Here is a 15528-nt window from a genome sequence, read left to right as displayed (position 1 = left end):
GACCATTCCTTGCTTTAGTTCCTGAAAGGGGAAAAAGGTCCCCCTCACCCAAGTCTGGAACAGTTAATATGGTATAGGTGAGACTCCCAGGTTTCTGTTTAAACAGATCTTTAACTATAAATAGCTATGGAAAACTCGTTTTCCTTTGTCTGTATTTATAAGTAGAAACCGAAAAAATACTGACATCTCCGATAATTGTGCAGCACAGCCGTGCTCTACCCCAAGGTTGCCTACTCTGGTGCATAGAGGAATGCGGCTGACCTCTGCGCACGAAGGGTGCCTTACCACAAGAGTGGCCTTTTATTGCACATTTGGCAGACTCCCTCTGCAGGCCATTCATCAAGGGAGTCTGGGTGGTCATCCTCATCTGACATGGTCTCCCCACGTCACGACATATGCTGCTTCTTGTGGTGTCTGAGTGCATCAGTTCGTTCAAGTGAACTCGGGCAGTGTTGGAGCCTGTTGGTCCTGCTTCCATGTGCGCGCCTTATTGAATATGCCTTGTTTTACTGGGGTCTGCACTTTTAGCTGCTCCTTGTGTTCGTGACCACTACAGGGGGAACAAATGTTTCTGTTAAAAGTGCTACAGCATCAGAATTTCTTTAAAAGGCCGCACAGCTGATGTTGAACCATGCACTGCATGTTAGTCAATTGGCATGCATGATGCAGTACTTTTGAGGGGCAAAGCATTTTTGGCCAGTTAATCAAATTGATAAAAAGTGAATGTTTTGATAGAGAATCTAGATCTCATTGGCAAAGCATCATGTGATTCTGGACATATCACTTAATTTTCACATGACTGTAAACAATGTATAGGAACAGGTGAAATTTAATAAGCACTCAAGTAAAGCACTCCAAGAATTTCTGGTCAGGTTCCATTGTTGTTCGCTCCAGGATAAGAACTTTTTTGACGTTGAAGCAAAGCATTTAGCATTTTTCACCTTTCCTCAAGAATATGAACACTTATGTTGCATTTTAGCAATTTATAAATATATATTTATCTTAGTGTTTGCAGGATAATAATTTGCTCTGTTTAAAAAACAGAAGAAAAATCCACCAAAATAGTTCTTATGTCTAAAATAATCCCAGCGCAGTTGTTCTTCAATGAGAAAACGGAATTGGTTGCTCTCTTAAAGACACAGCTTGACATTTGACCTCTGTCTTTGAATGCACAGCAGATGTGACATGGTAAGAACAAGATTTAAAGGCTTGTTTACAGAAAGCTAGTTCTTTTCTACCCTCTGGTCCATAAGGCAGTGGTTCCCAAAATTGACCGACTGGCCGTTGTCTGCACCTCCCCATTATGCTACTTTTATTTGGCGGCTGAAGAGATGTAAGCCCCCTCTCTGGCATACTTGTATTATACTCCCTGAAAATAACTGGGACTGAGCACATGAATGGATTAGTTATTCAGCATGTTAGAAGATGTGTAATTCATTGTCTTCCACCAAAAGAGGAAAGAGAATGCCAGGTGTCTCCAACAATTCAATCAGGAGCTACCAGTAGGTCCCAGACACCTTCAGAGTACCCCACAGTCTCAAGTTCATTTTTTAAATAAGCACAAGGTAATCTTTTTTACTTTTAAAGTTAAAGCAGGCTGTCTTTATCTTCTGTTATCATCATTAGGCTGCAGATTTCAGTGCCTGATAATGAGCAGGGCTCAGTCAGATTTATGACCCAGTCTGAAGCTGGGGCACAGAGGCCAACAACTGAAGCACTGAGGAATTTAACTCTTAAATAAATTTCCTTGACAACTCATTACTGGAGCTGTGAACAACATTAATGTTTTTAAATGAGTGAAAATCCTTAATGTCGGTTTATTCTTCTTTTTAATTTTATCCCATTTCAAAGTGTTGCATTTCCAAACAGTAGGCCTCTTGCTCCTAGTGGCAAGTTGACACTGTGCTAGAAGTGTAACTGAAAAATACAGCCATTTTTTTTAAATGAGGGAAATGTAAAGTGTAGCACAATATTATGGACATTTTGCAGAACATTTCTGCTCTTCAAATTTCTCCCATTTGTTAAAAAAAAAAAGAAAAGGACTATTTTTTTTTTTATACTTGTAACGTGCCACATATGGCGAAAGGTATGTCCTATGCTGCAATTACATAGGCTCTAGCACCCATACAAATATATCCCACTATACAGACATGTTCAAACATCCCTAGAGACCACACTCTCACTGATGGACATGGTAGCCCAGCCATAATGCCCATAGTTAATCTGTTTTGCTCAAACCATATTATCTGGCTCTTTTGACATTAGGTTTAAAGTCAACGAAGCTGGGTGTAGGGGTGTCTGGTAACAATGCACAAGTTGTTTAGCCTTTAGTTTCTCTCAATGATTTTCACTGATCAGGAGTAGCTCTCGCAACAGGAAAGGCTGGAGACCCCTGCAGTACAACCTACCTATATTGTAGTAAAATAAATACAAATACTGTTTGTTCTTTATATTATTCTGTGACTGTGGTCCACTGTTTGGCCTCCCTATAATGTAATAAAAAACAAAAATACTGCTTATTCTTCACAATATTCTGGGGCTATGGTCCGCTGTTTATGGCTACATGTCTTCACCCTTAATTAAAAGGACATTGAACCCTATCTTACAGCTTGTTGAATGTTTAATCATTGGCTCCGCGTCTATGTTGAAATGAACATCCACAGTGTAAGCATGTGGTAAACTGGTAGGTTGGTTCAAAATATGGATAACTTAAAAAGTAAAAAATTAGTATATTACTGAACCAATCATTATTACCATCTCATTCTTTCGCTAAGTTTGTGGTGAAGTTGTGTTCACAATGCAAAACAAAGATCCAGAAACATAGAACTAGGAGAGCTTGATGTGAGCCACATTATTACGGCGGCCACCTGAGATAAATGTATGTGCATTGAAGTTAGGTTGCTATAAAAACCTGGCACGGCTGTGGCCATCTTCGACTTCCATTGGTCTACATTTTTCTCCTTGCCTCTTCAGTTGATTTTGCCGGAATAAGCTGAAAATGATGAATTACTGTTAACCCATTTTGATCCCTCAATCTTTCCTTGATTGCAGCTGGTGTCTTGCATGTTTGTGTTGCTCAAGCACCACCCAAGGAGCTGGTTTTAGTGAAATCATTGCATTTTTAATACAACCCCTTTTTTCTCTACACTCCCTCCTTTAGTGGTGTTACCCACTGCTGTGGTTTCAACTGCTGAGTGGATGGTTTGCCATAACAATTTCCTGCCCTCCTTAAGACCAGCTCGGCCCTCCTGGGCCAATACTTGGATTACAATAGCAGGAGTACCGATGAGGCCGGTGATCTCCCCCCCTGGAGGCACCAGGATGCTACCCCTCGATTTTTGTCTTTTAAGAAAACTGCTGAGAGGCGATAATGTCCATTATTTTTGGTACATGTCCCTTTTTCAAAAATGCGTCGGAATTAATGGAATTGGGCTGACTTGTAGCTGTAATCATTTCTGCTAGCATTTAAAAGCATACTAAATCAGTCACCGTACTGTGAATGTATTCACTCTTTCCTCCAGCATTAGCTTTAATAGTAGTTATTTACATAAGCATACATTCCATCACCCGCCACCAGGACTGGAAAACCTTCTGAACTAGTCATATATTCATTATCATTGAAGTTTTATATAGTGCAAACTCTACCCGAAGGTGAATGTATTGAAGTGATTTGCATGAGTTACATTACACAAGCATACATTCATATTTAGTAGGCATGGGGAGATTACGTGGTTTGCCCAGAGTAATAGGACAAGCCAAGACTCAAACTTGGTTCCCCAGCTCTAAAGCTGCCAGCTCTGACCGTTATGCCATAATCTCTCGCACAATGTGAGGGATTGATTAGCATTTCTAAACAGTGTTGTTGCCTGTATGCACTCCATATTTCACATATATGTTTGCCTTGTTTGACCTAGTTACATTTTAGGCTAAACTGCTTCCCTAGAACACCATCAGTGGGACAGATCCAGAGCCTTTCATCCACAAATAAGACACTGCTCCCTTCCCTCCAGTTCCCAGAGCGACAGAAGCAGCAGATCGGCACGTTTGGCTACTTTGTCACTGTCCCAATCCATTTTACTGTACATCTCAGCATGTCACTACATACATAATGTTCGAAGGTAGATGTAATGCGATTGAGAGAATGTGACGCTGTTATCTGTCTTGAACAGAATGACGTCTCAGAACGAAAGTCTTGAAATATCACAAGTCTGTGGTTTTGTGCGTTCCAACATGAGAAATAAGTACTTCGCCCTAACAATACTGGAAGTAGAATCCAAAGCAACAGAAAATTGCAAGAAGCTCAGCAGAAACTGAGTTGTAACTCATGGTGGAACACACAGGAAGCGTTGCAGCCGTCAGAATTATGGAGTCATCAGAGGGGCTTGGAAGCGGTGGACCTTGTGGAGGCGTGGAATATTCCAGTGAACCTGAGGAAAGGGAGAAATACATGTGTTGCATTGTTCTGCTCTTCTGCAGACTAAGAAGACGAAGTAAAAGAAATGCCAAAGGCTAGCACTCTTAGTCTGAGTAATGAATTTATTAAAACGCCTCAAGTCTCATGCACAGAAAAGTAACGTTAGCTTTTATTTCAGATACAAAAACACATGAGCAACTCTGAAAATGTTCACAGCAATGAAATAACACTGATCATAGAATTCAACAATGATTAATATAAATATATCATCCAGGTCCTTAAACCGTTCCATTGTATGTGCCATGTCACGGCAGGCTTTTGTGGGGTCGTGAGCCCCTATAAATCAAGCTCAAGCCTCTCGGGAAACAAACATTTGCCGATCCTCCACCACAAAGGAAAAAAACTGCCAGGCCACAGACGTTTTGCAAGCCAGAAATGTAATAATGTGGCAACACCTAATGCGTTTCGGAAAGCTACATTTCCTTGTTCATGAGTGAACACAATGTCAATTACTACCATATTTAAATCTACCTGTGCTTTCTTGTGCAACATAACATAGGTGAAGAACAAATCTGACTGTTTGTGAATAGGGGAACCAGTACACTTTAGCCTGGTGGTCAGTAATTGTGGCAGCTGTAGGCATCTCTGGGTATAACTGAGTTGACTCCTATACACCATGTTGCCATAGTCTAGTTTTGAAGAAATCAAGGTATGAACTGTGTTTTTATGGCATAAACTTGAGTGGCAGAATTTTGAGTACAGCTCTAAAGATCTTGAAACAGAATTCCACATGTTTTATGGCATGCTGTGAGAATGACTATGTAAGGTCAAACATTATCCCCAAATTCTAGTCTAGTTCCACTGGAGGGCACCAGGTACCCATTAAACCTGTCCAGTAGTAATCACACCAGAGGGAGGATCAACTGACACCCTTGATGTAAAATACCTTGTGTTTTGTCTGAAATACATTTTAAAAGGTTTGCAAACATTTGGGAGGCTGCTTCTTGTAAGCAGCCTTTAAAAGCATTTGGAAGGATATTATGTTTGAATGCAGATTATCTCCAGTTGGGTGTAAGGGTTTAAATAATAAAAAAATAAAGAAAATAGACTCAATCCTAATAATTTTAGCAGGAGCTGTCCTATAGATTTATTTATGTGGGGGTGAACCTGCATGAGTTATATGTGGAAAAGGAGTAAAAGGAGTAAGTTGGACTGCTTGTTCTCGGTTAGTGAAGAAATCCAAGCATGGTCATTTACCTCTTTCTCCCACCGGCCACACCTGCGGTAGTAGAATGGTATGGAAGACTGTCCAGTGCTGTTGAGATGTTGAAGAGGAACTTGCTAATCTAAGGGAACTCCAGAATTATCCACTGCAGAAATTAACACTGTTTAAGTCCTGTGGCCCTAAAGAAAACTAGCAGGAAGTGTGGGTCCTATAACTTGAAAAACTAGCTTAAGAAGCAGAATATGCTGGTAATAGGTTAATACTGCAAGGTCTGCTAAAGACTTCTTCAGCAATGGAGCGGTAACAGCTTTTGTCCCAGAAATGATATCAGATATAGGCTACAAATAGGTAAAGAAAAATCCAAAGGATCTGTGATCAATTTAAGATTTCTAACAGGATAGTAGTGTTCAAGAGGAGATCCAGGTCACTGGTTTTGCTGGTACTTACTCCAATTTGGTCAGTGCAGCAATCTAATATTCCATGGGTGGGGTGTTATGCTAAATAGCAGGAGTCAAGTTAGTGGTCCGAGTTAAAAGAAAAATATAATAGAAGTGAACTTAAACTGGTGGAAGACCCTCGCTACTATTCAAAATAACCCAGCCTCCCCTAACCTGTACTCTTCTATCCTCCCTCTTACATTTCCTTTTATTTCCCCTGTTTATCTGCTCCTTATTTTTCTCTTTTTCCTCTTCAAATTGTCGAATATGCATTCTTAATACAGCATATCTAAACTCAATAAGGCTTCTCTTTTTCTAGGTCGAGCGTGCAAGCGCTTTGACCTGTTGTAAGTATTGTGGGCTTTTAACCATGTCCATGTCATGTCCATCACTTTCATTTGTTCCTTAGTTTGCCTTTCAAAAATCACCTGTCATTGGTAAATGCTTTACGTTTGTCCCACCTTGAGGCTGTTTTTGTCACACCTTGCAAGACTGCCCCTGTTAGGTGGATTATTGCACGGTTGCCACTATACTTCAACATGGGTGAGCTATTTTTTTTCTTTTATCTCTCCCCTTCATGCTGCATGGCAGCCGTGGTGTGCACAGTGCGAACTGGCACAACAGCGTAAACTCGATAAACGATATTTGAGCATTGGTCACATTGTTCACAGTTACCTAATCAGTCATTTCTTTTGGCTCACCTCTTAAAACACTTGAAATTGGTAAATGCTTGGTTGTGATGTCTGACATGCAGTCTAGCTTATATGTTTACTATTAATTATAAAGACTCATTGATACATGAGGTTTAGCATACACATTTACTATTACGTATGAATACTCTTTGTCAAAGGTCTATTGTGGTGTTGACATTTCATCTTAGAATGGTAGACTATAGGTTTAAATCGGTAGAAAGACTGCTTAAATTTGAGTTTTGTTGAAGAGTTGGAAATGAAGCCACAAGTGTCTTTGAGCTTTGTAGTTGGTTAAAGGCCTCAATATCTTCAGTTTACTTTACAGGTGAGAATAATCAAAGATTAATATGTGCATTGCAAGTGTCATTTGTTGACGTGCCATCATGTAAGAACCAAGACTGTGGTTTGTGATCATCTTTGCCAACCCCAGAGAGAGGACGAGTATCTGCCTGAAAGGAGGCTTGAGCAGAGCTAGATGACTTTTAGAATGGCAGTAAGAAAGGAATTGCAGTTCTCTATTTTGGAGAGTACCAGTTTTTGAATTACTTGTTTGAGTTCTTGTTCTCGGAGGATAGGTTTGATTTTACCATTCTTTCATGTCACTCAGAAACCGCCCATGAAAAGCATTTCAGTTATTCCTGGTCACCTATCTGTAATTCTGTGTTAGCAATATTCAAATCTGATTTTGTTTCTAGACTTATTTCTTTATCACATACTTTATAGTTTTCTGTTTGACTTTTATATACATCATCCTCCAATAGTTGCCTCCAGTTATTGATATATATTTTTTTGTTCTAACAGGTGATACCTTAATTGTTGAAGAGGACAACAGCAAAACAAAGACTGATGTGCCGTCAAGTTCAAAACCCAACGCTTTGTCAAACCTGGACACTTTGCCTGGCCTCTCACGCAAGGTGGTTCCAGCAGACAATTCTTGTCTTTTTACCAGTGTTTATTATGTGGTGGAAGGGGGTATGTATGATCCAGCTTGTGCCCCAGAAATGCGTAGCCTTATTGCTCAGATTGTCGCCAGTGACCCGGAATCTTACTGTGAAGCGGTCCTGGGAAAAACTAACGAAGAGTATTGTGATTGGATCCGAAGGGATGACACTTGGGGAGGTGCAATTGAGGTCTCAATTTTGTCCAAGTTTTATCAGTGTGAAATCTGTGTGGTGGATACTCAGACAGTCAGGATTGATCGCTTTGGGGAAGATGTCGGCTACACTAAGAGAGTCCTGCTGATTTATGATGGAATTCATTATGATCCGCTCCAGCGTAAATTTCTTGACCCAGACGTTCCTCCTCTGACCATCTTTTCATCCACAGATGACATTGTTCTTGCACAAGCATTGGAGCTGGCAGATGAAGCAAGAAGTAAAAGACAGTTTACTGATGTAAATCGCTTCACCCTAAGGTGTATGGTTTGTCAGGAAGGGTTGACTGGACAAGTGGGGGCAAGAGAACACGCTAAAGAGACTGGGCATACCAACTTTGGGGAAGTGTGATGTAAGCAAGTGTATTTTAAGCCTACTACCTCACAGAACCAGAAGGCTCTGGTGTGTAAAATAAGCTAAATAAATCAGTGTGAAAGCTTGAGTGCCCCTCCCTACTCAGATAATAGAGTGAAGTTTTACATGCACGCATCTTCTGATCCTATAAATATGTATGGTATGTATTAAAATGCATTCACTAAGTGTGCATATGTTTGAATTCTGTGTTCTACTGTGCCTCCTTTTAAAAGGCCTAGTCATAAAACTAAGGCACAGAGAGCAACGCACTGAATTTCATGTATGCATTGTGAAAAAACAATTAGAACTATACAGTGGTGCTGTTCTTGGTTTCAAAATTGGTTGTCAAAGAATGAAATTAATGGTGATGTAATGAAAGAAACTTATCGACCAGGGTAAATGTTACATGGTTGTTAATCAAGGGCTGCTGAAGTGTGCTAAATAGTCAGGCTCCAGGGGTGGTAAGGGTGAGGTGGGTTGGGTTGGGGGGATCAGGAGTACTGTATTAGAATTTTGGTGCTATGAGTAGCCTGATAAAATGTTTCTTAGCTTTCAGATAAAGAAGGCTTCTAAACCTGTTTTGAATTACGCCATATGTGAATGAAGTAGCTTCCTTATCAAATGTTAACAACTGACAATGGTGTGGCGTGATTTAATTATTTTGCCGGTCATGTTAGAAATTGAAAGTACACACCCTATATTATTGCAGCCTTAAATTATCCATAGTACCAAGTATGTCATTTGGTGAATGGAATTCTGTACTTTGTTTTTAACTGTTTTACATTATTTCCTTGCAAAAAGGAAACCTGCTTATAACTGAGATGTTGAACATAGTAAGAAAACACACTATATAGTTTTATTTTGAGGTTTTATTAATGGTTTGCTTTACCAAATGTTACGTCAGAGTGACTGCTGCCAAGTGCCCTTCAAACCGATCTACTAATCAACAGTGCTAGTGAAGTGAGGATTGCCCAAGGAAGGGTCTCGGGGTACACAGTGATGGAATACTTGATTGAGAATGGACTACAGGGAAAGGAAATGGGTATCTCGAGTTTACAGTAACGAGACTACTATTGGATGTCTATTTACTAGGATAGTCCTATGGTGCAGGACGTTACACCATAGCAGTGAGACTATTTGTCATGAGCATTCTCAGTGACAGTCGAGACTGAATCTCCATCATGGGCTTAAGTGTGACAATTGGGGTCTTTTTAATCGTAGATTGTTACTGAAGTATTCAACAGCGGTGCACAGATTTTCCAGTTTACATGCCTCTCGATTATCAATGGGCAATATCTAAGCAAAAGAAGGCGGTGTCTGGTACATTCATTCCGAAGCGTTGAATGTGGTGCACAAAAGTAAACTGTTCTTAAAATTTAAAAGCAGGATTTAGGCAATTCAAGTAAGATGTTTTGAAATCGTCTTTGAATCATATAATACGCTCACAAAGCATAACTTTTTAAATAGAAGTATACATTTTGCAGAAATGTATTAATATATTTCAACATGAGCATGTTAGTGGTCTTGTATGGTGAAGCTTTTTTGATAGATGCAAGGCAGTGAAGACGTTACTAGGCGTTACTATGTGACGCTTTTAGGCTGGCTTCTTTAAACTGTTTTCAGATGCCATTAGACTAGTGCTATCCAGCAGAAATATGAGTTGGAAACCGGCATCATTTGATGTTTATGCGGGAAATGTTTTTTTATGCATAAAAAACATTCCTTAATCACTTGGAATGTTCTTGCTAGTTCTCCTTTGAAAAAAAACACTTACACCGATTAGCTGGCGTTTCTTTATTCGTAGTATTCTGAACCATACATTTCAGCTGTGCGTTTTGCCTTATTGTGCTGAAGGAATGGAAAGGCTAGGGAGCCTCAAATAGAATGCCTGGAACGTTTTTAAGTTAAGGGGAGCCAGAAATATGAAGAGCTGAAAATGCAGCCCCGTGTATGCACACACAGGAACTGCCGTGTACTGATTTGCTCCGTACTTGGACTCTACAGATGAGAATGTTTGAAAACTGTCCCTATCCAAGGTACCATGAAAAGAAAGGATTGTGTTTTTCAGTTAGAATTAGTACTGCTGTCCTTACAGAGCCTGGTTGATGGGTAGCTGAAGTATTCAAGCCTTAAAATTTGCCTTCTACCATTGATCCAGTCCTCCCCACTTCTGTAGAGTGGTTGTTTTTAAGTATTTGTGAAAAACCTGTTCAATAAAAAGTTGGTGTCGCGCATACTGACTTGTTTTATAACTGTTTCTAGAATCAAAACAACTATTCAACGAATGCCACTTTACTACAAGAGATAACCTGAAACTAAATTTATCTTAGGTGAGACATTGTGAAATTTACATTTGTGGTGAGATTTGTTTCTTAACTCCCTTTTGTTACAGACATTTCTAGGCATGTGCCACATCTGAGTAACTAGCTGTATAGAAGCTAGTTCATAATAGACCTTAAAGATGGTTAGATCAGTTTACAACTTCTGTGTTTGTTGTCATTGTTTAAAATTGCATTGTATACGTGTATCCAGCAGCGTTTTCAGAATTGGGTGATATGGAATGTTTCATGTTCTGCGAACGTGCTCTCACTAAGGCAATATTTTATCATTCTGGACATTTAATGAACCAATTGAACTGGTAATGCGTGTAGCTAACTTATGTGCACTGGGAGGTATGGGTGGGCAGTTGAAGGAAGAGTAGCAACAAAAAAAGTTTAAAAAAATAAATAAAATAAAAAGTTATCGCTCCATTCATCTTGCCGACAGGACGTTTGAGAATACATGTGACATAGGAAGCGGCCTCTTCGATTTCTTTCAGAATCCGTCTACACTGTATACACAAATTGGAACTTGGTAGAACACAATCTTGTATCTGCTGCCTAGGAATAACCTATGGGAGGTGGTCTGTGTGCACTAGAGCTGCTTAAATGAGGAGCAAATGTAATCCAAAATAGAAAGAACGTTTGACACGGAATGTAATGTTGATTTTACTTAAATTTAATCCTGTTCCTTGTTGTGAGAACGCATGCCAGTATTTGAAATAAAAGTGATATTTGGATGCTCCAGAAGTCCATTTTGACGGTGCTGCTGCAGTTGTCTGAAATCGACGTCCTGCAGGGGTAAATAACAACTGTCGATTGTTTGCCGCACGTTTCCTATGTGCACGCCCTGTCCTCCTCACAGAGAGTGTTGGGGGGGTGGTACCTCCATCTCCAAATATATTCTTGTTTTACTGAATAGTAATAAACTTTCCCACTACGTTTGTTACTTCTCTGTGCCGTTTGCGGCCTGGTATTAAAGCGTTAAGCGGAGGAACCGCATCTGCTTAGTCTTCAGTTTACTACTAGGCCTTGATCTGATTTTATGAAGTCCTGTTACCCACTTTTCTAGCTTCCTGACGCCACAACTAAATGTCTGCACAGGCTTCTTAGCGTTGAAAAAAAATGATGTGGACCAACGACACAGGAACTATCATTTCACCTGGTGCTGATCTCAAAACCGCAAAATGTTGAAATGCGAACTTTTAGATTGAACTTCACCCACCTAACTTGCCAAACACTCTAGTAAAAAAAAGCTAACATTTGGTAGTCCAGTCAGAACTCATTCTTTCGTGTTTTGCATATTCGTTGGCAGTTATCAATTCTCGTTTTGTTCTTTTTAACTAGGTCAAGCGATTCTAATATTCAACACGTATTTTTTTAAACTGGTACATTTGTTTAATATTTAAACTTGCTGTTTATCTCTTGGAGTCTTCAGAGATGTTTTTTCCATGTCTTTGAATATATTTTATTGATTTTTTGACTTGTGCTTGTTTCTTGTGGATGTCAACATTTCTGTACTCATAAAATTATTTTACCAGTATTTGTGAGTGGGTTGATACGCGGGCAATTTACTACTGCTGTGTCTTGCCATATAAATATCTGCTGAAAATGTGAACTTTCTGTGCCACCACATTAAAGTACTGCATTAAATAACTATAAACTGGAAACTTGTGTCTTGTGTTAACTTTTTGCTGCGGCATATGTTCAGGGTGTGTGCCGTTTCAGCCGTCCCAGTTCAGTGCGCTTGTAGTGACAGTTTTTTTCTGTTTAAGAACATGCACAAAAGGATAGCAGAACGTGGTCCGCAAGTTTATCCATCTGATGCCAAATTGAGAATTGTTTACCAGTGGAGTTTCGCTTTTGTTTTTCTTTTACATCTGATGGGCCACCATGGCACGCATGCGTTAGTCCTGTCAACTTAAAGAAGTGCTTTTATAGCTCTTACCCAAAATACTGCAGGTAGCAGTAAAGGGGCAAATTATGTTCAATTCTTAAAGGTTTACAGCTCATTTTTACACGAGTTTAATTGTATTTATCAAATCACCTTTCCTGGAAGGAAATAAATCAAAATCCACTCAGTGCCATAATATTCAGTGTTAAATTTAATTATCTAAGGAACCATCCACAAAGGACTAAATCTCACTGTACGTTAAGCCTTTAGCTGCTAGTCTCCTCCATCCCGTGCCATAATATTCAGTGTTAACTTATTTACCTAGGGAACCATTCACAAAGTGCAAAATCTCAATGTATATTAACCCTTCTACTGCTAGTCCCTCACCTGTGCCACAATATTCAGGGTTAAATTAATTACCTAGGGAACCTTTCATAAGGGACTGAATCTCACTGTATATTAACCCTTCCCAGCTTTCAGGAACAGGCAGACTTGATTCAGAAAACAAAATTTTCTAACACAGTTTTGACATTTCACTAGGAGAATAGCCCATTTTCCCTATTTTTTATTTGCTTGCAACTTCCTTCCAGTTTGTTGTGGAAATGGGTGTGAAACCCGTTGTGGAAATGGGTGTGAAACCCGTTGTGGAAATGGGTGTGAAGCCCATTGTGGATCCCAGAGGGCTGTACATTTTTGAAAACTAGATACAATTCTGAATCCAGCAAGGGGTCTTTAGTGTAGATCCTTCAAGTTTTTCCCAAAGAAACCAAGTGTTGAAATAAAATATTTGTGGGTTTTCCAAAAACTCAAGGTACCCAGAGCCAATAACTGAGCTGCACGTTGCAATGGGTTTTTATTGTGTATCTGGTAGAGAGCAATTCATATGGTAAAATATAAATAGTGAAGCCTATGTATTTCTGAAATGGGCACAAGATATGGGGTTTAGAAGCTAGGGTTGTTTGCCCGTCTCTGAATTTGTAGGTATCCATACAAGCATGCAAATTGGAGACTATTTCTCAAAATGACTTCTTTCTTACACATCGTCTATCTTTTGGAAGCTGCAAATGCAGAGAAATATCATTGATGATAACGTGTGTTCCACTAAGTCTTCTGATAAAAATGGTACCTCAATTGTGTGGGTAGGCCTATTGGTCTCGACAGGAAACTGCCCAAAACACAACATGGATACATCAGATTTTTTTCATGCAAAACGGACCAATTTTTAGGTCTTGCATAACAGCGTACAAGGGATGTTGTATATAGTAAAGGGCTTGGACCCCGCCCCTCTCTTACCATTGGCTCGCTCCATCTTCACTCTTCTGTGCTGGTTTTTAGTTGGGCAGCACATGCCCTGCACTCAGTTACATTCCTTCAGTTGAGCACGGACGAAGTTTCATTAATTAATGCCCGTCAACCGCTTGTGCTCTGATTTAAGGTACTATTTAGTTCACTGCCACCATCTGGTTTGTTGTTGATTGCCGGATGTTCACGGTCTCCCCGTAAACTACCTGCATCGTTGCTACTACCACCTGACGTTTTTCATCATACTGTCAAAATTTCCTCGGGGTGATGTTTTGTTCTGGAATAACCCCTTTTAGATGGGTATTGTTGCCCTTCACCTTTTAGCCTACAGTACAGCAAGTCCTATTGAAAGCTGACAGTAGTGATTACATAATTATTAGGGTTTTCATAAGCTTTTACAAAACGAAATATCTGACTGTGGCACCTGAAGACTGCTTTCTAGAGCGGAGCACCGTATCGGCAGTACTTTTGTCAGTGTTTTCTTTTTCAGACAAAGGGAAGTGGAGAAAGCAGTAGGCTGCATGAAGCTCCGTGTGTATTACTCTTTTGGTCTTTGGAAGTGTTGGGGCTTGTAAACGGGGGGTGGAGCCTCTGCTATGGTGGACGAGGTTGCCCCACTGCTGAAAGGCAGTAGAAAAATAAAATGATGATTAAAAGTATGTTAGAAGGCATGTGTGGTTGTAGATACACATGCTGCCATCTAGTGTTGGGCTCTCAGTGCCTCAACTTATTTTTCTTTGAGGAGTGTTTTTGAGTCACAGGCTTGAGTGGCTCCTCGCCCTTGGCGATATTGTGCTTAGTCATCGAGTTCTTGTTTTTCTCCGCCATTGGGTTCAGACATTTTTCTGCTCACTCTGTATTTACTCACTCTGGTTCGAGACTGTTTCTGTCTTTATCTTTAAACTTCAAGCGTGTTCCTTGGGGGCAGGCCTTGCCCAGCCCCAGGCCTATCTCCACGTGGGACAGGAAGAATATGTGATCCCGATGCTGTGTTTTCCAAAGTGTGTGCTGAGGCACACCGGTGCACCACCGGAACTCACCAGGGGGCACAACGCACTTCTTGGGAACATTGGAAATGCTTTCACAGTAGTATGGAAGCAAAAGACTTGCAGTGGAAGCAAATCAAACATGCTTGGTTTTACAATTTTACATCATAACATTGCAAAAACCTAACCAGTTTGATTTATTTGCACTCAATTCTTTCTCTTTTGTACTACTGTATAGCTCTATTCTAAAGACATGTTATGTTTAGAATGGAGCCGTGCAGTAGTATAAAAAGGAAAGCATCACTGCAAATAAATCAAACTTATTAGGTTTTTACAATATTATGTTGTAAATTGTAAAACCCATCAAGTTTGATGTGTTTCCACTGCAAGTCTTTCTCTTTCATACACTGTACAGCTAACAAGGTCACACGGTAGTATGAAAAAGACTGTGTAAACAAATCAAACTTGATGGGTTTTACAATTTGCATTGTAACGTTGCAAAAAAACCTAACAGGTTTGATTTATTTGCACAGCTTTTGTTTCTCTTTTGTACTACCCCAGGACTCCATTCTAAAAAGGTGTTACATTTAGAACTGAGCCATACAGTAGTTAGTACAAAAAAGAAAGAATCACTGTGCAAATAAATTAGACTTGTTAAGTTCTTGCAATATTATGTTGTAAATTGTAAAACCCATCAAGTTTGTTTCCACTCAGTGCTTAATTTTTAAATAAAAACATACCAGAGTTGAAAG

The 15528-nt window shown here is 39.8% G+C and overlaps 1 protein-coding gene across 1 annotated transcript in view; it reads left to right on the top strand.

Moving 5' to 3' along the window:
* The window catches only part of YOD1 (YOD1 deubiquitinase), a 29103-nt gene extending 16839 nt beyond the window's left edge, over positions 1-12264 (top strand). Inside the window, exon 2 of the mRNA XM_069238607.1 lies at positions 7570-12264. Coding sequence (XP_069094708.1) covers positions 7570-8273 — 704 coding nt within the window. The 3' untranslated portion in view covers positions 8274-12264. The remainder of the gene's footprint in view (positions 1-7569) is intronic.
* Positions 12265-15528: the final 3264 nt, after the last annotated feature.

Source organism: Pleurodeles waltl, chromosome 6 (assembly GCF_031143425.1).
Source record: "Pleurodeles waltl isolate 20211129_DDA chromosome 6, aPleWal1.hap1.20221129, whole genome shotgun sequence".
Taxonomy (NCBI): Eukaryota; Metazoa; Chordata; class Amphibia; order Caudata; family Salamandridae; genus Pleurodeles; species Pleurodeles waltl.
This window is presented reverse-complemented; position numbering and strand designations above follow the sequence as displayed.